Genomic DNA, 24860 nt, shown 5'->3' on the forward strand with positions numbered 1-24860 from the left:
CCTTGGGCTGCACAACTCCCATAGTTAGGCCACAGGGAGGTCAGGTGGCCATGTGCTGGGATGCAGCACTTCCGGGCCTCTGCAGAGTTCAGTAGTCACACTAGTCCAGCACTGCCATAATCCCAGGGGGTAGGAGAGACTTGGGCAGGCGGTCCCTGAAACCTTGCCTCAAGTCAACCAGAGCCGTCAGCAGGCAGGCCCAGGAGATGCTGGCAAAGGGGAGCAAGCTTGTTCCTCCCTTCCCCCCATGCTTGCTGCATCCCAAGGTGGCCACCAGCAGGGCGGCCACAGGCAGTGGCTCTGAAGGACCACGGGGTGGGCTGCAGAGGCTGCTAAGGGGCTGCATCTGACACCTTCCATGCCGGTCCCTGTGTATGTCCTGGGGGGGGTGGTGGTGGAGACAGGCCCTGCCATGGCTCTTGGGCAGTGGTGTGGGTAAGGCCAGAGGGCGCTTGGCCTGGGGATTTCCGAGGAGCAGGTGGACATCCAAGCAGGAAAACCAGAGCACACTGGTTTCAGCTCTGCCAAAATTTGTGGGTTCGAAGCCCTGAAGATAATCCTATGTTATCTGAGCCACGTAACAGGACTGATGCTGAAGCTGAAGCTCCAATACTTTGGCCAACTGATACGAAGAACCAACTCATTGGAAAACACCCTGATGCTAGGAAAGATCGAAGGCGGGAGGAGAAGGGGATGACAAAGGACGCGTTGGTTGGATGGCATCACCGACTCGATGGACACGAGTTTGAGTGAGTTCTGGGAGTTGGTGATGGGCAGGGAAGCCTGGCATGCTGCAGTCCATGGGGCCGCAAAGAGTTGGACATGACTGAGTGACTGAACTGATCTGAGCCACTGCTGCCCTCAAACTGTGGAGCCTTGAGGAGACAGCGAAGCTGCGTGTGCGCTCTCCCGGCTTCCCAGGGGAGGTGGAGTCCTCAGCAGGACACTGGTGCCTGTCTCTGAACCCGGGTTGCCCCACCAGAGAGGAAAGCCTTGCCTTCACGTGAGGTGCTCCTTGAGTTACTGGTGCTCCTGGCGTGGGGCCAGGCATGCAGCAGCCCCCAGGGCTGGCCGTCTGGACGGGGCTGAGTCAGCGCAGTCCTGTGAGAGGTGAGTACCAGCCTGAATGATCATCCCACTCTACTGCACCAGCCCCTCTCTCCTGCAGAGAATGACCCTAGAACCGTCTCGAGCTGACAATCTAGAAAGCATCACGCAATGAGGCATGGAAAGTGGGAGGTCACATAGAGGCAATGTGGGGAGGGAAATGATGGAGATGCCTAGAGGAAGAACTGAAGATGCTTTGAGAAAACCCAGCTTCCCAAGTAGATGAACAAGCCGTGGGAAAGAGCCGTATGAGCAGAGTCGCCAGACCTTTAAGGGCTCCCGAGCCCAAGGACCAAAAAAATGACCCCAACCCCACAGAACTTTAGGTTTCAACCCCTTGCCAGATTGGTTTCTTTTAAGACATTTATTTAGAAAAATAAGCCTGCCCTACCCTCTTCCCTCTGGGTCACTGAACTTGGGCATCATGCTTGACCTAGCTCTGGGTCAGGCCTCCCACCCAGCTGAAGGTCCAGGCCCCCGGAGGCGGACGGCCAGGCTGCGGGCGGCTGCACACACTTCCAGTTGCCGCGAGTTCCCGTCCCCGGGCTCTCGATCCTGGAGTCCGGCCTCAGCCTCTGGCTCTCTGGGTGGGGAGAGGGCGCTGACGGAGGAGGGCTGCCGGGCTACAGTCTGTGCGCCCCTCCCGAGGCCCCAGGAGCAGCTGGAGACGGAGGCTCTGCTCTCTGCTCGCCCTCGCTCGGGGGAGCTCAGGGCTGGAAGCGCGGGGAGCTGACGTGAGTCTGGTGGAAGGCATGGGCGCTGTACACCACCTCGGGGGGCGAGGGCGCGCCGGGGGCCAGCACAGAGCACAGTGGCTCGTGGCTGCTCAGCACCGACGTGAAGTACTTCATCTCTTCCGTGAGCTGCTTGATCTCCTTCCGCAGCGCCGCGTTCTGCTTCTCCAAGTCTTCACTCTCCTGTAAGCGAAAAGGATGGACACTGCAGGTTACTATCAGGGCGCAGGGGAAGCTTGCGGGGCGTGGAGGAGGCAGTGGGAGTTCCGCATTAGATTTCCACTAGCACGGCCAGGCGGAGAAGGCAATGGCAGCCCACTCCAGTACTCTTGCCTGGAAAATCCATGGACGGGGGAGCCTGGTGGGCTGCAGTCCATGAGGTCGCGAAGAGTCGGACACGACTGAGCGACTTCACTTTCACTTTTCACTTTCCTGCATTGGAGAAGGAAATGGCTGCCCACTCCGGTGTTCTTGCCTGGAGAATCCCAGGGAAGGGGGAGCCTGGTGGGCTGCCGTCTTGGGGTCGCACAGAGTCGGACACGACTGAAGTGACTTAGCAGCAGCAGCACGGCCAGGCAGGGCATCGGTGACTTTTTCTGCACATGCGAGCGTGTGCACGCGTGCGTGTGTATTTGTACGTGTCATGTGTGTGGATGGGTGCGGTGCTGTGTTCTGTGCTTAGTCCTGTGCTGTGCTCAGTCGCACCCGACTCTTGGCGACCCATGGACTGCAGCCCGTCAGGCTCCTCTGTCCATGGAGATTCTCTAGGCGAGAACACTGGAGTGGGTAACCATGCCCTGCTCCAGGGGATCTTCCCAACCCAGGGATCGAACCCAGGTCTCCCGTGTTGCAGGCAGATTCTTTACCATCTGAGCCACCAGGGAAGCCCGTGCATCTGCATAAATACATGTATATTTGAACATGTATATGCATAGCTGTTTAGGTCAAACCATATGAAATTGCTGATATTTATTTTGACCTCGGAAAATGGCAGTTGCATTCGGTCCCAACTAACAGAGATATGTGTGTGTGAAGGCATGTGTGAATTGCATGAGTGTGCTCCTTTGCGTGCAGGTATATGCATAGGTCTCCATCAGTGTATATGAGAGTTGAGAGTGCCAAGTGCATGTCCAGGCCAGTGCATGACCAGCCAGAGCTGCAAAAATGGAATAGAGTTTGTGAGACTGACTTATACTAATTTCACTCGTTTCTGCTCTGTTACACTGGTGTGTTCGCCTAACATTCCCAGCATTGTCTTATGAATGGAATCCTTGGTTAACTGTCTACGTCACCCAGATTCTAGAACATTTGGGGTCTTCTAAATGATAAATGGTCAAACTCCAGCAGAGTTCTCTCTCCCAGCAGCTTGTCCTGTAGAACTCCGGGTGTGGCCCAGCACCTGTGCTTTCTTTTTTTCCAGAAACACCTTTACCCCTTGCTTCAGGGAACCATCAGATACATGCTAATCAGAAAACCTCAGGACATCCCTGGTGGTCCAGTGGTTAAGAATCCACCTTCCAATACAGGGGATGTGAATTCAGTCCCTGGTTGGAAAACTAAGATGCTGCAGAACCCTGAGTCTGCATGCCACAACCAGAGAAGCCTGTGTGCTACAACTAGAGAGGAGCGCACATGTGCCAAAACAAAGACTCAGCGCAGCCAAAGAAATTTTAAAAAGAAAGACTCAGGGTAATGCGCTCTGACTACCGATCACATCATTAATCAATCAACAATTACACCCTGGTAATTAGCATTTACTGGAAAACAATCCCACCTTCAGAAAACCAGGGGAATTGCATTTCCAATGTGATTTTAATGTTCACATTCCTTGACTCAGATAGACCATCTTTGCTAATCATTGGTACCCACAGAAGAAGAAAAAAATGGCACTGGAGATGCAAATAAATTACATTTCTGTTCAAAAAGTGACCTAATATTTGGATTCCAGGTCTTATTTTTCTTGTTCTGTTTCACTTAGGTTAATGTTTTCCAAGCTTGCCGTGACATTAGAACTAATCTGAGGGCCTGATAAAAATATAGTTCCAGGTACTTCCTGAAATCTAGAGGTTTGAACTCAGTGAGTTTGGAATTTGAGATTTGAATTCTGGGAATCTGAATTTTTAACAAATGCCCCAGATTATTCTAATCACCAGACAAGTTTGAAAACAATAGCTAGTAATGTTAAATGTGATAATAAATGTGTTCTAACTATCCAACCACTTATTAAGTGCCTGGCATGGAGTATGAACTCAAGTGCTTGTTGATGACATCAACCGATGGATCAGAAGTTGACTCAGAATTACAGTAGGCAGTGAGCATATGTGTGATAACTTGACATTTAAAATTTGCTTTAGAAAACCAGCTTCAGGTTAATGAGAGAGTTAGTTACACTGCCGACTGCCCTAACCCCTGCAAATGGGAGTTCTTTTGAAGTGGTAAGGAGAACGTGGCCTTATCCATCAAGGCAGCTTCCGGCAGTATGTACAGGACAGAGGCTAGCGTGCTCAACCTCAGCCTGGCATTTCCTGTGTGTGGCCCGGGGCTAGAAAATGTGTCCAGGTCGATACAAAGGAAAACTCCATCTCTAAAACAGGATGGGGAGTTGGGATACCAAGACCCACGATGGTAGAGACAGGGGCACTGGCTGCTGCTTCTGCAAGGTGTGACCAGCTCATTCATCTCACCATTTGATTATTTCCGGGCACATCCCAGAGAGAGGGCATCCCCTCTCTTTACCAAAAGGTAAGATAAAGCAACAAATGAGACTGGGGGGCGTTGGCAAGACGGGAACTGGGGGCCGGGAGTCCTGGCCCCTTCCTCTAGCCCTTTTCCTCGCCCCCTCTGAGAGTTTCCACTGGTGACAACATTTACTGTAAGTTCTGTGCTCCGAAGAGCCTGGGCAAACCCCGAGGCAGAAGGGAGGGGCGGGTAGGCGGGCCGCAGGGACCAACCGCTCTGACCTTCTCTCCGCCCAGAGGCCGGCCAGCTTTCGGGAAGTGACAGCGGGCTCTTCCTCCCTAAGCCAGCCCTGCTGAGCTCCAGCTTTGTCCTCTCCTTCTCCCTGCCCCTGGGAGATCCCGGAGCTCTAGGGGAGTGTTCAAAACCACCGTGGCCTCTAACTAGAAAACAACCAGCTGCGACAAGAAACTTGTCTTTACCTTGGGAAGCAAGACTGCTTCCTGCCAGGGCCCCAGAGAAACCTGCACTGCCAGCCCAGGGGCCCTGCAGCCAGCCAGACGCTTTGCAGAGGAAGAGCCTGACTTCCCTCGCAGAAGCAAGCGGCTGATCTAGGGCTCTCATCCCAACCTGCCCCTGCCCAGCCTAGGTCCACTCTGACCCTCCCTGGGGCCCAGCATGCCCTGCAAAGGGTTCACACAGGGACACCTGGCTTAGGGACACCTGGGAGCAGCTCTCTACCCAGAAGTACCATGATCACAGCCCCTCTAACTTCCCCCTGAATTCCCAATAGGGCCTGGAAACTGAGAACTCAGCAAGGGAAAAGGAAAGTAACATTTAGAAAGTAAATTTTAGCTTCTAATGTATGTGTCTTCTCCTAAGGTGGGGGGCGGGGGGAGCGGGGCTGCCCTTGGGCTTCCACATAACCTGCTTTTTACTTTTGGGGATTCATGCAGATCCTTTAGGCTCCTTGCAATAACCCTCTGAGGTGGCTATGTACGGCCAGCCCTTATCATTGTCTCCATTTTACAGATGAGGCCAACTGAGACCCTGGGAGAAACCTATTGCGCAAACCCCCAACTCCCATCCCTAAAGGAGTACAGGCTGGTGGCAGCAGCTGCTGAAACAAAGAGCTATAGATTCACCTAGAGACACTTATTTTCTAACTATCTCTTCCCCCACCCAACCCCCAACCCCCCACACCCATAAATTCGTTCTCAAAGTCTGTGAATCTGTTTCTGTTTGTAAATAAGTTCATTCGTATCATCAACGTGCACACACTGCTATATTTAAAATGGATAACCAACAAGACCCTACCATATAGCACAAGGAACTCTGCTCAGTGTTATGAGGCAGCCTGGACGGGAGGGGAGTTTGGGGGAGAATGGATACATGTGTATGTATGGCTGAGTCCCTTTGCTGTCCACCTGAAACTATCAACTAAATTATTTATCAGCTCTAGGCCAATACAAACTAAAAAGTAAAAAAAAAAATAAATAAAAAGACACATTTTCTCGGAGGTCCAGAAAGTTTGAGTGGGTGACTGATCCAAAGGCCCAGAACCAGGTAGATACAGAGCAGGGCTGGGCTCTCAGCTTCTCCATCTTCAGTCCTGTGCTCCTTTTAGCCCACCCACTGCTTCTGTTGAGAGATTTGACTACTCAGGGTCTCTGGAGTCACTAAGATCACTAGCCTTCTAAGAGAAAACTGGGTCTTGGTTTGGTGATCCTCCAAGACAACACAAGAACCCTGAGTTGGTCATACTCTTCCAGTGAGTTACTCTTGGTCATACTCTTCCAACAGAGCTAATCATCACCTCCTGCCCTGAGCTGGGATGGAGTCTAATGTGCAGCTACTCTGTGAGAGGGTTGACTTGGGGCCAGACCATCCCCAGACCACAGTGTGGTCTGGAATACATGGCAGCGGGGGTGTGGGGGTGGTGGGCTCCATCAGGTAACAGTGGACAGGGGTCTTAGTCCTGGCTCTGGCTGGGTGACCCTCGGTGACATCCTTTTCCTCTCTGAGCTGCCGTTGCCTCACTTTAAACCAGGAAGACTGGACCAACACATTGATTCTCAACCTTGGTCACACACTAGGATCAGTGGGATCCCTGGAAAGTTTTACTGATGCCTGATTCTGATTTAATCAGGCTGCGGTGCACCTGGGCATTGAGTTGTTAAGGGCTCCCCAGGGAAGTCTAATGTGCAGTGAATGTTGAAAACCACAGGATTAGAAGTCTAAGCCCTCTCTAACTCTCACATATTTCAGATTTTAAATGAACTACCTGTATGTATTAGCCAACTAGAGCCTCTAACTGTTTGGAAAGGGTAGTTGTGTGTTGGAAGCAGAGGTATGTAGACTCAATGTATACGAGATAGATAGTAGAAACCAAAAATTTAAACAAATAATCCAGTTTGAATTAATAATGACTAACATTTCTTGGGTGATACCATGTGCCAAGTACATTACAGTTACCATTACACTTAATCTTTGCAAGAACCCTATGGGGTAGATAATATTACTAGCCCCATTGTAGAGAAGAGGAAAATCTAAGGTAGAGAGAAGTTAAGTAACTTGTTCAAGGTCACACAGCTTGTCAGTTGTAGCACCAGTACTTGAACTAAGACTGTCTGCCTTCAGAGCCTGTGCCCACCATCTTCTCTTGCCTTTGAAGTCTGCTTAAATCTTATGATAGCTGGTAATTATCTCCTCTGGGGCCTCAGCCTGGTTGACTTTCCTATTTCATCTTCCCTCTCTTCCCGCCTCATGCAAATTGAGATGCTAATGTTCACAATTCACCCTCACCTGTGAGGTTACTTGGTGCCGCCCTTACCATGAACCACAAGCAGTTTGGGGGTGGCTAAGAAGGAGGTTTCTTGGGGGTGTGGGAACATTCTGGGAAATTCCCTAGTGGAGGGGCCAAGCAGGGGGTCACTGTAGAGCGCTTGAATGATGGGGAATCCCCAGGCAGGTCCCCTCCCCAGAGGGAAGCCAGTTGGGACCGAGGCTAAGGACAAACTCTAACCCAAGGCTCTAGTGGGGACTCTCCAGGCCTCCTTTGCAGGGCTTGGAGCGTCTTCCTGCCAGGTCTGGTTTAATGCCTTGACCTTCTCCTTGAGTTTTCTAATCACACTTTCCAGAAGGGTGAAAATAGTCCCTGTGTTTTTCTCCTCAACAGAATCTGCAGTTATTGGTAGGGTGACCTTTCAGCTCCCACCCACACTTCAATACGAGAGTGGTGTGTGAAGCTCACACCCAGCTCTTGGTTCAATTCCCAGCAGTCTGCAACACACCCCCCCACCTCCCTGCCCTCCCAGGCAGAACGAGGCTGGAGCCCACCATTCCCGGAGAAGTCTGTGAACCGAGAGGTAGGGCACGTCCCAAGCCATGGTGGGATCTATGCTATGTCCCCCACCAATCCTGGGGAAATAGCCCCACTCCTGTTCCTCACCTGAGGAGGAGAGAAGAATCACTAAACCACAGGTCTTTGCACTGAATTCTGGAGAAATCACTTCTGAGCCTTAAAGCTGAAGCTCCAGGACAGTCAGCACCTGGTCATTCGCTGACACTTAACTGCATCAGCCACACCCCTACGGCCCTGCCTGGGGTCCTCTTTTCTGTTCCTTGGCTTTCAGGACCAGGACTGCATTGACCTCACATATGAGAAACACTGTAAGATCGCTCACTCAACGTCTATCCTGAACTCCTTACCCCTGCTTTCCTCTAGAAAGGCTAGGAAAAGAATTCCTCAATTACCCAGCTTCCCCTGCAGCTAGATAGGACCATGTGACAGATTCTGACCAATGAGACATAAGCAGAAATACAGGGAGGGAGAGGATGAAGCTTCGCTTCCCTGAGGATAAAAGGGAAAGCCTCACCAGACAAAGGCTACCCTCTCTGGACACAGATTGATGCCTGGAGATTCAGGAGCCATCTTGCAGCCTTGAGGATGAAACCCCCCATCCTGAGAATGACTGCCCAAAAGAGAGAAGGAGCTTGGTTCTTTGATGACTTTCTTGTACTATCCCTGGTCTGTCTACTTCTAAACTTCTTATTTGAGAAAAATCTAAAATACAAAAGGTGACTTGTTGATGCCTCTGTTGGATAGTTTTTCTATAACTCCTGACTGATACCTCAAGTTAGAAAGGATATCGTCCAGTTTTGAAAAACAAACTAATAATTTCCATCAACATCAAGGTCTGAACTGTTTTCTTTGGTTTTGTTTTAAGCTCCAAGTCTCTGGAACAGAGTGTCTGGGTATCTACTCACAAAATTGCCCCAATTCACTCCACACATTGTATCACATGCATCGGACAGACTTCTAAATGTCACAACTCCCCAATTCTCAGCCCTAGCTGCACACTGCAGTTTCCTGAAGAGCTTTTTTAAAAAAAAAAAAAACCTTGATTCTGGATTTTACTACTGAAATGTTCCAATTTAATTGTTCCAGACTGGGTTCAGGCATGAAGATTAAAAAAGTACTTGCCAGGTGAGCTTAATGAACACCAGCTTGAGAAGTATGTTCATAGTAGATTCTTCTTGAAAATAATAAAACAATATAAATATATAGTTTGATTTTATTAAATTTATGATATCATATTTATATATTTACTTATATTTTGTTTTATTAAATGTATTTATTGTGTAACATAGTATAAATAATATAAATATAAAGAACTTTAAAGAAGGAAGAGGATATTTCTAAGTCAAAATTTCTTCTAAAATAAATGGCTATTTAAGGCAAAGAGTCTTATAGTTGGTGAAAATTTCAAGTGGCCCAGAATAGTTCACTCTTACAGAAAGGCAAGAGGTAGAGGACTTATCGGAATCTCTTTAATGATAACTTCATCAAATTATTTGTCCTATGGATTGTTAAGCTCAGTGAGGACAGGAGCCATCCTTGTCTTCACTGTTTCATCCTCAGTGAAGGACAAAACACAGTCTGGAGTGAAAGAGAGTGCTTTATCCTGGGACTATGCCTGGCACACAGTGAAGAGATCAGTAAAATCATGTTTCTTGATTGCCAACTTGGAGTCTGTAATAATTTACCAAAATCTGAGACCTGCATTTGAAGAGTCTGCTAAATTTGTGATATCCATGAAATTTCTCAGGGAGTGTTTAACCAAGCATTTAAGTACATTTATTGCTTCTACTTTTAACTCTAGAAGAGTTAGTTACAAATGAGTGTTTGGTGGTGGTTTAGTCGCTGAGTTATTTCTGACTCTTGTGACCCATGGACTATAGCTCGCCAGGCTCCTCTGTCCATTGGATTTCCCAGGCAAGAATGCTGGAGTGGATTGCCATTTCCTTCTCCAGGGAATCTTCCCGACCCAGGGATCGAACTCTGGTATCCTGCATTGCAGGTGGATTCTTTATCAACTGAGCCATCAGGGAAGCCCACAAACGAGTGTGAGAGATTTTTTTTTTTTTAAGGCCTGCTTAGCAACATTTTTGTTCCCCAGACTGAAGCTGTGGAGTGGAGGCAGCTGAATTACAGCACTGTCAGAACCCTGCATGCAATTTCCCTGGCCTCAACTTAAACTGTCCCAACCAAACGAAGCAAAGGAGACCTGCCCAACTGTAGTGAAAAACCCAGCCAGGGAAACAGTGTTCTTAAAGTTTGTATAAGCAACTGGAAAGAAGGGCATACATTTTCATATATGATAATACTTCTGATATCTTCATGTGATTGATTTATAGGAAAATACTGGCCTCTCTGCATTAAACAAATAAAATCTTCTCTCCAATGCAAAACTGACAAATGCCCTATTGCTTTCTTTTGACATTTGCTCTCGAATTATTTTGCAAACAGCCCAGTGAGGTGTAATTGCTTTACATTTTGTAGATCAGAATTTAGGTTCAGATATCTGCCCTCTCCCCTGTCCCCACTGGATTTGAATTCATTTTACTGAGGCCCCCACCCCCACCCCCTCTGGTTCCGGGTCCCGGGGGCGGAGGGGCCAGTCCCACCACTCCCCCCCCCGCCGAGTTCCTCTTCTTGAGCTCACAGTCCTGGGCCCCACAAGGCATCTTTCTGACCCTTGACAGGCCCTACAGAGTTTGGCCTGAAGGCTCTGCAGATAGCACTCTCTCCCGAGATCTTCCCAGGCTCCTTCCCATGACTCTTATTGGATTTCAGATGTCAGGCCCTCAGAAGGACCTTCCTTGACACCATTCCCAGCCCTGTCCTTAAGTCACTGTTAACACTGCACCATTTGGTTTCCTTTGAAGCCCTCCTCACTTTGTGTGATTAGTGAAATGCTGCTGCTAAGTCACTTCAGTCATGTCCAACTCTGTGCGACCCCATAGACGGCAGCCCACCAGGCTGCGTCCCTGGGATTCTCCAGGCAAGAACACTGGAGTGGGTTGCCATTTCCTTAGTAAATAACAATTGGTCAGTTGATTTTCCAGTGTGACTTCTGATTGAATGTAAGTCCCTGAAATCAGGGACTTAGTCTGTCTTGTCCCTGCTGAACTCTCAGCACCTAGGGAAAAAAAAAAAAAATGCCCATAGGAGGCATTTCATGTATACTCGTACAGCAGAAAGAATCATTTCTGTCGACATGAGCTCCAGTACTCGGAATATGGCCTTTGCTTTTGTCATTTTCTGGACTACCGCACCCTCTTAGCAATAGGCATATTTTTGTGTCAGCTGAGTAACTGGAAAATATTTTAGTAACAGGGTCATCTCGTGCAGGAAATTGCCTTCTAGCACCAGGAATCTAGCCCCCTCTAGTTGGCTCTGAACTTAAATCTTTACTCGTGAGTTTCCTAAGAGCCTTAGGTCATCCTCCTTGGTTCCCCTCAATCTAGTGTGACCAGATGTTTACTGGGACACTCCCAGTTCATAGTATGGTCCTCGTGTAATTTTTCACTAGCGCCTCTTTTCACTCTCAAAAATGTCCCTGTTTGGAAGATAAATTATGAGATCTCCTACCAAAGCCTTTCTCCTAAATTCTGACTCAGGGATGCCCTTGCTGTTCTCATCCTCAGGGTCCACCAGAATTCACTCAGGGTCTATTTGACCATTTTCTTATTTTTTTTAATAAAAAAATACAACATAAATACATTAAAGATATATTTTTAAAAAGTATACCCACCCATGATTCTAGTCCTCTAAACACAACCCTTTTCATTTGTACATGTTGCCATCTTGTCCTTTTTAACAAATAATAGCAACCAAAATGTCCAGCATTAGAAAGCCATGTAAGGCAAACAGTTAATCATCTGTTTGTTGATACAACCATTACAATAATAATTATGGTGATTTTTGTAAGTGTGACAAAATTATGACAGAAAAGAAAATACAAATTTGTATATATACTTAGAGTATACTTACAAAATCACCATATAATTATTATTTTAATGGCTACATCAACAAACGGATGAGCCACAGTTTACCTTAAGTGGCTTTCTAATGCTGAACATTTTGGTTACTGTTATAAATAATGGTATAGTGAACATCTTGCAGTCCTTGGTTAGTATTTTTATAAAAGGTTGTGTAAGATATATAGTGTCATTGGCCATGAATGTATATATTAATTATTACAACAACCTTGTCGGGATTTAGGTGTTATAATTTTAGGTGATTTTTTTTTTTTTTTTTTTTTTTGCCTTTCTGTATGGCACTGGGGATCTTAGTTCCCCAATCAGGGATCAAACCCATACCCCCTGGACAGTGAAAGGTCAGAGTCTTAACCACTGGACTACCAAGAAAGTCCCAAGTGTTGTAATTTTAAATAACTTATTTTGCTAACAAACTTTTGGAAAGTTTCTTAATTTCATTTTAATGTTACAAGTTATTGATTACTAAGAAGAAATGAATTTCTATAAATGTATTCCCTAGAATAGCATTCTCAACCAAGGACAATTTTGACCCCCCAGGGAACATTTGGGAAGATTTAGAAATATTTCTGATTTTCATAACCAGACAGGTGAGGTGGTACTACTGGCATCTAGTGGGTAGATTTTAGATTTTACAAAGCTGGAGACCAACCCCCTCCCACACACACAACAAAGAATTGTCCAACTCAAAATGTCAATATTGCCGAGGCTGGGAAACCCATGGTGTGTACTGTTTTCACAATCAGAATAGAAAATTGGGTTATATTCATTTCAGTAGGAAAAAAATGTTACGTAAGCTTTCTGTTCATAGCCTTTGCCCACTTACCTATTGGCATCTTGAGGTTTTTCTTAAAAAGGCTGTTCTTTCTATACTGTAAGTATTAAATCTGAGTTTATTTAATTTGACAGAAATATTCCCCTAGTATGTCATTGTCCTTTTGATTTCGGATTACACCTTTAAGATTTTTTTTAAATAAAGGAACTTTGACTTCCCTTGTGGTCGAGTGGCTAAGACTCCAAGCTCCCAATGCAGGAGACCGGTGTCCAGTCCCTGGTCAGGGAACTAGATCCCTAAGACCCAGCACAGCCAAATAAATAAATAAAGGAACTTTTAAATTTAGCCCCTTTCAACCTGGGACTCTCTGCCTTTCTGGTCTCTTACTATGTGCTTGGGCTCTGTTGCCGAACAGTGTCTGGACTATTCACATGTCCTGGTTAATGGCCTACTTCTTAACTCACCCTTTGCAAAAGGACATGTGAGAGCAACACCATCTGCAGAGCAAAGTGCTGCTCAGCAAAGGGGCACAAAAAAGCAAGTGGTGGGAAGGCAAGAGGTTTCGTTTCTTGGGTGTCCTTGAGGAAGACAGCAGCATCCTCACCAGTAATACATACAGCAGGGTGGCCTGGAGCATCTCTGAGTTTCTTTTTAATTCTGCAATTCCATCAAGAAGGGGGCATGACCACAGTTATAGTTAGTCCCTCTACGAACTCCCGTATGGACCCATGGCAGGGTCCCCTACAGGTACTCCGCAGTCTGAAGGGGACTTTGTCCTGTGGAACCAATCTATGGAATCCCCCTAGGACTCGGGGGGCCTGACTGAGTCCTACAGAGGAAACTGAGAATACCCCAGAGCAGCCTGGCGTTTGGTGAGACTCCCTCATCCTTTCCAAGAGAAAGTAGTCTGGTAGCCACTGAAAACAGCTTCATGAAGACTTCAGTTGAGTGGGTGCCACCAATCTCTGACCGGGACATGTAATCGAATTCAGACAGAAATTCCTTATACTGCCGAATATGCCTGCTGACCGTAACCACACTGACCCCTCATTAGTAGGACAAGCATTTGCGGGTGGGGTGGGGTAGGTGAACTCCTCTGTGTGTTTTTCCTTCCCAAATGAGAATCATCAAATTTTTATTCTGATTTTTAAAACGGTACACATTTATTATAATAAAAAGAATTACAGAAAAGTACCAGGAGTAAGGTGACTTATTCAAATCTCAACCACATAGAAGTAGCCACAGTTAGCATTTTGAAGACTGTTCTTCCAGACATCTCTTATACATGCAAACATGCCCCCAGACCACAAAGTTTACATCAAGAGGATTATACTCTGCATATTCTTTGTCACTTAATGCCATGTCATTAGCATCTTTCTGTGTTGATAAATACGGATCCACTTACTCATTTTTAGTGATAGCATAGAATTCTAGTGTATGAATGTGTCATAATATACTTATCTCCATAGCTGGGCATATGTCCAATTTTAGAGTATTGATAAAGTGTATGCTGCTGCTACTGCTAAGTCGCTTCAGTTGTGTCCGACTCTGTGCGACCACAAGACGGCAACCCACCAGGCTTCCCCGTCCCTGGGATTCTCCAGGCAAGAACACTGGAGTGGGTTGCCATTTCCTTCTCCAATGCATGAAAGTGAAAAGTGAAAGTGAAGTCACTCAGTCGTGTCTGACCCTCAGTGACCCCACGGACGGCGGCCCATCAGGCTGCTCCGTCCATGGGATTTTCCAGGCAAGAGTGCTGGAGTGGGGTGCCATCGCCTTCTCCGGATAAAGTGTATACTGTTCACAAATAATGAATTGGCCATCTTTGTGTATCATTTTTTCTTCAAACTCCTGTAGGTGGAATTGCTCCACCAAAGAGCAGGATGTTAATATTTATTGCTACACAACTTTCTTTAAAAATGGTCTCAATTTTCTCAGCTAGGCCTAATGGAGAGAAAGTGTCAATTTTGAAGGATGCTGCTTAAAGAACAAAAGAAAAAAAATTCAGGAAGGGGTTCAAGGAGGATGAGTCTTCACGAGAGTCCAAAGGATGAGGCTGTGTTGCCTAGTGGTTAGGAAGATGGGTTCTGAAGTCAGATAGACCTAGTTACAAAATGTGTGACCTTGGACAAGTTACTTAACCTAATACAAGAATGACAAAATAAGGTTTTTGTGCAGATTAAACAAGATAACTGCAGGTAGAGCACACAACACACAGTGCCTGGTATATAGTTGTGTGTTCAATGAATGTTTTTAATAAAAAGAAGTTCAGGGCAGCAGAGGCACAAGAGAAATGTCCTTTCCATGGATAGTTCGCTGATTTTACACTGAACTTCTTTAGGCTGGAACTAGTAAGAACATTCATTCTTTCTGTGGTTTTCATTTTGCTTTATTTTTTTTTACCTATGACTTCTCTATACCAATAAAACTTATGGTATACTTTCCTAGAGGGAGGAAAAAAAAACCTGATAGAATGAGAAAGAACCGTAAACAATCTTCTTGCCCAGGCCTTACCAGAAGACCAAGAACAACACTCTCCTTCTAAGGGGGCCTGAGAAGTGAGCATCTTTGCTGAGCTTTGCTTCTTCCATTACTTAATTTTCCTCCAGTTATAAAAACTTTATTTCTCACAGCATCAGCTTAATTTCAGACATAATTTACCCTCCTGATATTTGCTATATATGACATTAAAGATCTACCCTGAACCTTTAAATCTTTCTCTCTTTTTTTAAAATTAGTATGAGATCTTTCACACTAGAGGCGGCCCCAGGCAAACACACATCCCTCCTCCAATCTAAGTATCTGAAGTTCCAGCTTCCAGATCTGACCCTGTAACTCTGCTTTGCTTCCAGTTCCATCCTCAAGGCCAGATCTGACTTGTCAACATCATAGCTCTGGGCTAATATTACTGCCTTTCCATTGCCTCCTCCACTTTTAGCCTTTTCATGAACACAGCTTCTCAATCGATCTCAGTTCTCTTTCCCACTGACCTGGGACACAGACTGAAAATCCTTCCTGCTACAAGGCACCAAAGTATCCTACAATTACCAAGATAACCACACAAATGAAACTGATTCGCTGTCCCTTACAGTGGCTTGTTTAGTGCTGGAGACCTTAAGATTACTCATTAGAAATCCCAACTGACTGTTGTCCCAAAGGACTGAGATATTTATGCACGATGTTCAAGGGATAAAACAGTGGAAGACTATTCAATGTTTGAGATCAAATTAGAAAAGAAATCATTCTAATGCACATGTAATAATGATCTATATTGGGAATTTAATATCCATATTATATAAATAAAAGCACATAATAAAAGCATCCAAACTATATTAAAAAGTACAAAAATGCAAAGTATCTCTCTTCTGCGTTAGACCTTTTGTCCTACTTTCAGAAATATGTATCATTAGCAACTTGGGGGGAAAACCTACTTGAAAATTTTTAAGCTTATATGCATATGCACATATGTGTTTTTATTTTCGTTAAAGATACGCATGGAAGAAAACTATACTCCAGACTCATACTTATTCACTTAAGAGTATAGAAGCTTGATAATCTTTTCAGAGTAGCACATTCAGATTTAACTTGTTATTTTAATACCTTCGTGGTATTCCACTGAATAAACCAACTCTAGTTTATTGAATGAGTCTCTTACTGATGACCATTTGCTTGTTTCCTGTCTTTGCTATGACAAGCAATGCAGAGAGGATTATATCTACATATACATAATTGTGTAATCTGTGAATATGTTTGTAAACAGATTCCTAGATGTAAAATTGCCAAGTTACCGTGTATGCGCACTGGTAACTTTGGACATGGTCAAATTGCTCCCTAATGGAGTTGCACCAAATTATACTTCCAGTAGTAGGTGGTGGTACCTGCTTCACCATCATCTTGGCAACATGGTCTTTTAGCAACATTTTCTGTCTTTGTCAGTCTGGCAGAGAATGTAACTGTTGCTTTAACTGTCATTTTCCTAACTGAGGTCTAGCAGCTTTTCTGTATTTATTTGCCATTTATTTTTCTCTTTCTATAAATTGCCTATTCTTATTATTATTCATTTTTTCTTTTGTTTGTAGATCATTTTCTTATTCATAAGGGCTCTTGTATATTAAGCTAATATGCCCTTTTTTGGTCATATATGTTGCAGGTATTTTTCCCAGTCTTCACTTGCTTTTGATTTTACATATTAGGTACTTTGAACTGTATAGACATTTCCACTTATGTATAAAATATGGTTTTTATTGATAAATGTGTATCAATCTTTCCCTTTATGGCTTCAGGGTTTTTCATTTTATCTGGAAGACTTCATTCCAAGATAAATGTTTTTAATGCTAATTTTTCAAATGTCTTTAATTTTTTCTGTATTTAATCTATATGCATTGTAAAAGAAGTGAAGACTCTAGCTTTTTTTTTTTTCAGATGACCAACCAGTTTTCCCAACACAATTTATTGAGTACTTCATTTTTTTCTTGTTTCAAATGCCATCTTAGACATTTTGCATTTTTACTTGTGTCTTAGGAACTAACACAAATTTGAGTCTATTTGTTTTTGAGTCTATTTGTATTTGAGTCTCAAATTTGAGTTTGTTTGGAGGTCTACTTCTATGTTCTATTCTGTCCAATATTCTTGTTCTATTCTGTCCAATATTCTATCTTTTCCACATTTTTTTGATTTCTATATTTATAATTCACTTTAATATCTTATTCAGCGAATTGTCTCTAATTACCCTCTTTTTTAATAATTTTCCTAGAAATTCTCACATGGTTATTTTTCACAAGGTATTTAGAATATCTAATTTAATTTCCTCCAATACCCAGAAAATCCTTTTTTATTGAGATCACATTAAATTAGATAAATTTCTAAATTAATTTAAGGAAAATTGCTATCTTTATATAAGACATATTTTTTCAATTATTTGAAATTTAAAAAATCACCTAGAATAATTTTGAAGCTTAAAACAATTAAACCTTGTATTTTTTTTGTTAAATTTATTCCTTCTTTTCATTTGCTGTTCTTGGTATTGTAAATAGAATCTTTCTTCCTATTAAATTTTTAAATCTAGTTTGCATAAGAAAAGTTATTACTTTTTGTGTTAACTTTGAAAGCTGACTGGGTTCTTATTATTTTTAATAGTTTTTAGCTGATTATCTTGGATTCACTTATTAGTGACTTTTTGAAAGTGAATGGCTCAAAATATGACTTTCTCCTTTTTAATCAATACCTTTACTACGCCTAACGGACTCTACACTTGACTGCGGGAGAAAATGAACTGAGTGTGCTGAGTGCTGTGTGAGACACCAAACAAATGAGAATTAAAAAACAGAATGTGGGGGAATTCCTTGGTGGTCCAGGGGTTAGAACTCTGAGCTTCCACTGCAGGGGGCACAGGTTCGATCCCTGGTCAGGGAACTAGAATCCCACATGCCACAAGGTGCGGCAAAACAGACTGAATGTGGACACTGTTGATATTACGATTATGAAAAGGAGCTCCTCCTGATTTGGTTAATGTGAGTGGTAGTCAAGGCCAGAGATGTTATCACATTGGCATGAGGTTAAACCACTTGTTGAAAGTACCAGCTTCCCTACTCTGCTATAAAAGCAATCTACATACAGAGTGTTGATGCAAATCACTTATAGGATAGATACTGAAAATGATAAATAATAGGTATTCCTCTCTCTCACTGGAGAAACAGAATAATTTTTTTGCTATTTTAAGAGAAATAATAGTGACAAAGTTGAAACCGAGAAATCAGTTGTTACCCCAGCATCTAAGAGGCTAGCATACACAAAGGTGGTCCTTATTTAGGACCACAGTACTTTCTAAACCCTGGTCTTTTACATATTGTTAGGTGAGTCCTACGGCTGTGTCTTTGGGCCAGAGAATGGTTCCAGAGCCTCAACATGTGGAGACAAGCATGGAAAGGAATCAAGGGCACACCAAGCACCCAACCCTAAGAATGCTGGTGGTAAATAGAAGGCCTTCTACCTGAATCACAAACATGATTAAGAGGATAATGGATACAGAAGATAGGTGATTATTGTCTGAGAGGAAATGAACATTTCAGATCACAATCAAGCTCTCTGTTTGATGGTGGCAGATTTGTATGTTGCCGCCAAATTTCAGATCACAGCCAAACCCTCTGCTTGATGGTGGCAGATTTATATGTTGCTACCAAAAGCTTCTACCCAAAGTCAAGAAACATAAGTCACATTGGTTGCAACACACAGGCTTGCTGTATAAACTCTGAGGTGTCCTACTCACTGGTCGAAAAGTGAAGGTGAATGCCATGGTGCTCAGAAGAAAGGAGTGGGGAGGAGTCTGTGTCCAGGTATGGCAAAGACGAGAACATTCTAGAGACTGAGGCCAGGGGTTTGAGTGTGGACATGGTGACTACCTGACTTGGGTCTCCATGGACCTCCCAAACCCCAGAGCGTATCTTGGTATAGTCTTGACTAGTATAATCAGATGGGCTACATCTTCTGGCTCAAACTCTTTTCTTGCAAAGAGAGGCAGCAGAGTCAGTGTTGAAAACCTTGCCTTAGCAAGGAAGCATGCATGTCATCCTCACTGATATGTCCCCATGAGTTGAAGAAAGACCAGGGGGTTGAGTTCTCAGGGAGACAGAGGCACAGCTTGAGTTAGGAAAGACTCCTCTGCTCCTACTGGGAGGCAGGAGGCTCTCCATCACTAGGCGTGATAGGCATACTTTGGGGATCATGTCCAGAGAGTGTTGTAGAGATTCTTGAGCATCAAAAGTGTGTCTGAACTTTCCAGCCTTTAAGAAATCTTTCAGCCCTGAGATCCTGTGATTTATATATAAATATAAATTCAGATGCATAAAACCTTAGTTGTAGTCGTCTTATTTCTTATAATGATAACTATCTTTAATATTACTCTTATTATATTTAAAATTTTTGAACAGTTATGCTATGCCTAGGAAGACTGAGCTTGAGCTGTTTATATGCACTCTATCTATGAGGTACTCATTGTCCCATTTTCCTGATAAGGGAACTACAACTAAGGGAGGTAAAGAACATCTCTACAGTCTAAGGTGGGTCATACAGACAGTGAATGGCAGAACTGGGACTCACACCATGTCCTTATGATGGTGGCACTGCTGAGCAATACATAATTTCCTTTTTTAAAAATATTTCAAACTTATAAAGCCTATAGCAGATTTCCAGTTTCAGAACATTGTCTACTTATACCAAAAGATAGACCTTATCCTTACTAATTTTATTTATTTGCTTCTTCTAAAGAATGCTGAATAAGAATCAGATGCTGATGGAGGCAAAGTGAGCAATCATAGATTTTTCAAGCCTAAAAGAGTAAATTGGAGTGTCGTGAGCCCCTAAGCCATGGTGAAATCATGGAAAACTTATCAGCAGCAGGGCCACCACCAGCTTAACATTTACACTACTGATCACAATTACCAAAGAGAACAGACTTAGTGTTCATCCATTCTTTCTTTCAACAAATATTCATGAGTATAAAACTACATTAGTATGCATTGGAAGACATGTTGAATACATTTCAAATAAAACATGAGCAACCAATCAGAGATCTTCACACTATCTGCTCTCTGCTTCCTTACAAAGTTAAAAACGGTATCTTTTTACCTAAAACTGCATCTTACTTTTCCTTGATGGGATTAACACAGTTATTCTTTAACTGACCAGTTACCAGGCTAATCTTTCAAGTAAATATAAGTATATTCATTTTTTATGCCAATTCCCCTTTTTATCATTGGAATGAATTCCTGAGATGCTAGGGGTCTGGGAATGGTTCGGAGTTGGGGGCAGCGTGGGGAAGGATGAGAAAGGACAGTGTTGCTAGAGGAAGGGCTGAAGGGATAGAAGAGAAAGGAGCTAGTGGAATAAGGGTTGATTGAAAAGGAGCAAATTAAAGGGCAGGGTGAAGAGAGTAAGGTGGTAAGGTGAGGGAGATGAGGAGAAGACTTTTCTGTAACAAGCACACAGCCACGATTTGTAAACACTGACCAGGATCTTGCGCTGCTGGAGAAATCCAGTTCTGATCGCCCAAGGCCCCTGCTCAAGCCAGGGGTCAGGGCTTCCCTAGAAAGTGCAAGACTGGAGGCAACTCAGTCAGGATGATGACTGTGCCAGATACATGCACTTGCAACTGTATCATTCACAGACCATCTTGGGATATCATCAAAATAGAAATTTTGAAATCAAACCTTAATAATGTTCAGAAAAGAAGTTGTGGGGTGCAGCACCCTGTGGACCTCATTGTCCCAAATGCAGGGTCGGGAGTGGCCGCCCCGCTGGCCTCCCAGGGGATGGGACTATACACGTGTTCCTAGCACTGTGAGATGACAGACTCCCCCAAAGCACATAACACCTTCTGAATTGCTCCCAAAGGCAGTCGTGACTTCTGCTGTCTGGGTCCATGCAGGATGGAGCTTTCTGAGGTTGTCCCATCCCTGAGCAAGTGGATCTGCCTTCCACCAGACTCTGGGCTGCCCACACTCAGCTCCTTTCCTCCACATGCCATCCTGGGGGCCATTTCTCTTTCAGCCTCCTGGCCCATTTCCTGCGACAGAATCTTCTCCATGCACCCACTCCACCTGCATCCCTCACCCTCCACTGACACCCCCACATACACATCTCCACACAGGCAGACTCAAGGCTCCGTCCCAGCGTCCACAGGTTGGTGGGGAGTAAAGCCTACAGTCCAAGAGGATGAAGAGAGGTCTGAACACTCACCAGGTGGAGGGTGTCGGCTTTCTGTGTCTGCCTCTGCCGGCTCTTCTGGGCGGCGATGCGATTTTTCTCCCTTCTCTGAACTTTTCTCACATCATCAGACGAGTCCTGGAGAGCAGAGACGATGAGAATTAGGGGAGTCTATTCCTCTCTTCTGAGCTGAAGCCGCCTCTCATGGTGTTTGGTATCCTGCCGTCCACCCTTCCATTTCTTCATCGTTATTTGCCTGTCCACACCCTGGTGACCAAAAGGCTGAACCCAAAAGGGAACCCTTCCCCACACTCTGTGAAACTCTCTTGTGTCTCTGTAGCTTTGGCCAGAAGGTACAGGAAGACTGCAAAAGAGCTTGAGGTCTCAGGAGGGCTGAATTTGGAAAAAGATGGTTAAGGCGATGAAGTATGTTTCATCACCTCTCCTGTTCAGGGCTGCTCCACCCTTACCCTGTTACTTCTGGCCTAGACCTTCTTTTTTTTTTTTTTTTTTTTCTGAAACGTTGTTGAGCACTCACTATGTGCTTGCTTCTGTGCAAGTGTTTTTCCTGAGGTGCTCTCGTTGAACCCCCTGGTTTGATGAAGTTGATGTGAGTATTTGCATCTTACATGGGGGAACAAAGGCTCAAAGAGCTTGCCCAGGAGCTCACAGTACTCTGGCAAGTTGCATTCTCCAGTGCTGAGTCTGATGCCTCTCCAAGCCACTCCCTCACCCACTACCAACTACTTCTTCCCTGGTGTGACCCCTTGGGGCTTCGGTTGCCTATACCCCAGCCCTGCCCCAGTCTGAGGTCCCCATCCCAGATCTGCCTCTTTGTCCCCTGCATTCCCTTCCTTACGCTCAGTGACCCTGACATCCCCCAGGGCACCCTGAGCACAAGGCTTAGTACAAAGTGGAGACCAGGAACAGTTTTAACGACGGAGATGACCTGGCCCTGGCAGGTAGGAGACGGGTGCTTAGGAGGACCCGGGGACCTTTGGTGTCATCTGAGTGCCTCCCACAGATGGGTGTGTGCTAGGTTAGCTCTGGCTTTGCCCAGATGCTACAGGGTAAGTGTAGAAGTTTGACCGAAACCCTCCTACACCCCCAGCTGTGTGCCATCTCACATCCCTGCAGGCTGGAGGGACACAGTTCCCAGGACAAGAGTCTGCCCTCCCAAGCATATGTCTCACCAACGGGCCCAGTACTTCCAGGCCATTGCAGTCAGAGGGCAGTGGGTTAGATAGGAAGGAAGTGCTCTTCCTCTCAGGAGGCTGGGGAGCCGGGTTAGCACGAAAGCCATGAGTAATTTCCTTCCTAAGAAAAGCGCAGACGTCCAGGCGATCTGAACAGCTCGATGCGGCCTCGAGCCGAGGGCTGCAGTGTCTGTCCTCTAGAGGCCTCCACTAGGACTCCTTCCTAACCTGCCTCTCTTCTGTCAGGTATTGATGACAGAAGCTATAGTATATGTTTGTATACTTTTATTCGAGCTGCAGCGTTTTCAAGACCCTCTTGAACACCCGTGCGAAGGAAAGAAGGCAGTTTTTAAACCCCGAGTTGGAGAAGACATTGTCCTCCACCATTGTACTGGAGGAGCAGAGAGAGGGCTTCCTGTGGAGAGGGCTGTCAAGGAATGTGATGAGGAGAAAGCCCCGGGAGATGGGAAGCAGCCAGTATGCTCGTAGTGTTTTTTTGTTTTTGTTTTTTTCTTTTCTTTTCTTTTAGCAACCCTCAAGCTGAAATTTTTTGAGTTGGAAGTTACAATCTTAGACACCCAGAATCTCCACCCTCACCTCTCTAGTTTCCCTGGAGCTGAGCTACAAGGGAATAATTTCAAGTGCCCAGAACCATCTCCTGATTCATTTCCTTCCTCCTCCAGGCCCCTTCGCCCCTCCTGTGCCAGCAACAGGTTCTGTGCTAGGAGGTAAGATAGATCCTTCGGAGCTGGACTGGGGTCCTCCTCCTTCTAACTTGCCTCCCCCCACCCCATCCCTTTCCTCTCCTCTTCTGCTGGCTGTCTCCTGGGCAACCAGGTAGCTTTCAGGGCGTGCGTGCCCTCAGCCCGCATCAACGCTCCTCCCCACTCACTCTGCTACCACCTCGAGGAAAGGTAGACTCTCTCTTCTGAGAGACCAGAGTTATTTGGTTCCCATTCCCCTCTCGGCTTCCTAGAAAGCTTCCGGGGATGGGATCCCAGGTGAGGTGAAGGCGATGGGTACCATCAGGGGACGCGGAGAGCATCCTCTGGCAGGAGGGCCGGAAGGATGAGGGTCTCCGTCCTAGATGCACGGCTTCCCTGCAGCCCTTGAGTCTAACAGGATGCTCCGGCCATCTCCTGGCCCCTCAGCGTCCCTGGGCAGAGGCCCAGGAAGCCCGGCCCTCTTCCTGCTGCCCCGGAGAATCAGGAGGGAGGAGGAGGGAAAGGCAGGACCCTACCTGTTTGCCGGGGGGTGGAGAGCGGCTGAAGCTGGAGTCGCTGCTGTCGGAGCTGTGAGGCATGGCCACGGTCTTCCGGGCTCTCCACGCAGCCCCAGGCGCCTCGGGGCTCCCCTGTCACCAGCCGGCCTCCCTTCCTGACTGCTCCCCCCGGGCCAGCAGCCCACCCCCCTCCGCAGGGCCCTCCTCTGCCCGCCTTGCCACCGCCCCTGACCCCTGCGTCCTCCTCGCTCCGGGGTGCAGAGGCTCTGCTCCCCACAGGGACATGTCGCTTGCCTTGGGGCTCGCGCCCTCTCTCTCTCTTGTGGTTTCTGGTAACTCGCGCTGGAAGTCACATGGGCGGAAATTTAAGTTAGAAGTTAAATTGAGAGAAAATACATATCTGGGAAAAGACTCACCGAATTATGTGAAAGAAAGAAAAGAAAAAAAAAGATACACAAAACCCCAGAGGCCTTCCGACAGTTTGAAAGGCAGAACAGCTCACTTCAATTGATGAAGATAAAAAGAGAAAAACAGCCCAGGGAGGGAAAAACCCCAGCCAGAATTAGCAAGTCCATCTTCTGTCAACACGGGCAGAAAGAAGAGGACAGCAAGGAAAGAATTTCCATTGTCAGCCGACTTGATTTTTAAACCGAAATGAAAGCAATGGGCTGGGATTTCTTTCTGGTTTTTCACCAAAGCGGCTGCCTGTCCTGTCTTATGGGGGGGCCTTCTCTGTCTCTCCTGCCTTGGGGTGGGCTGGGGTGAAGGGACCCAAGGGCTCAGACCTTTCCAGACAGACAGAAGGGGTGGTGGTAGGTCTGAAAGCCACAGGGGCTAGCCTGGAATCAATGTTCTAAGCATTTATTCATCGCCTATGCCTCTTGGCAGGTGCTCTCTCTAGAGGAAAGATGCTTCCTGTGTTGAAAATCTTTCAGGGGATCCGGGTCAGCCTGGAATCATAATGATTCATGAAGGTCCCAAGGTCAGAGCCCAGAGTGTAGGAACAGTTGAACACACACAGACACAGAAATGAGCACTGTACTTGGAGTTGAAATAATCAGGATTTGAAATCTCCCTCTATCCCTTGGTCTGTCTGTGGCCTTGGA

At 45.6% G+C, this 24860-nt stretch overlaps 1 protein-coding gene across 1 annotated transcript; it reads right to left on the bottom strand.

The window, feature by feature from the left end:
* Positions 1-1431: 1431 nt before the first annotated feature.
* On the bottom strand, positions 1432-24267 carry BATF (basic leucine zipper ATF-like transcription factor). Its single transcript, XM_040226059.1, has 3 exons — positions 23773-24267; positions 21370-21474; positions 1432-2024 (listed from the first exon to the last, which is right to left on the bottom strand). The coding sequence occupies exons 1-3, from the start codon at positions 23833-23835 to the stop codon at positions 1815-1817; spliced, it is 378 nt and encodes a 125-aa protein (XP_040081993.1). The 5' UTR covers positions 23836-24267; the 3' UTR covers positions 1432-1814.
* Between the last annotated feature and the right edge of the window lie 593 nt (positions 24268-24860).

This window comes from Oryx dammah, unplaced genomic scaffold (genome assembly GCF_014754425.2).
Source record: "Oryx dammah isolate SB20612 unplaced genomic scaffold, SCBI_Odam_1.1 HiC_scaffold_26, whole genome shotgun sequence".
NCBI classification, from domain to species: Eukaryota; Metazoa; Chordata; class Mammalia; order Artiodactyla; family Bovidae; genus Oryx; species Oryx dammah.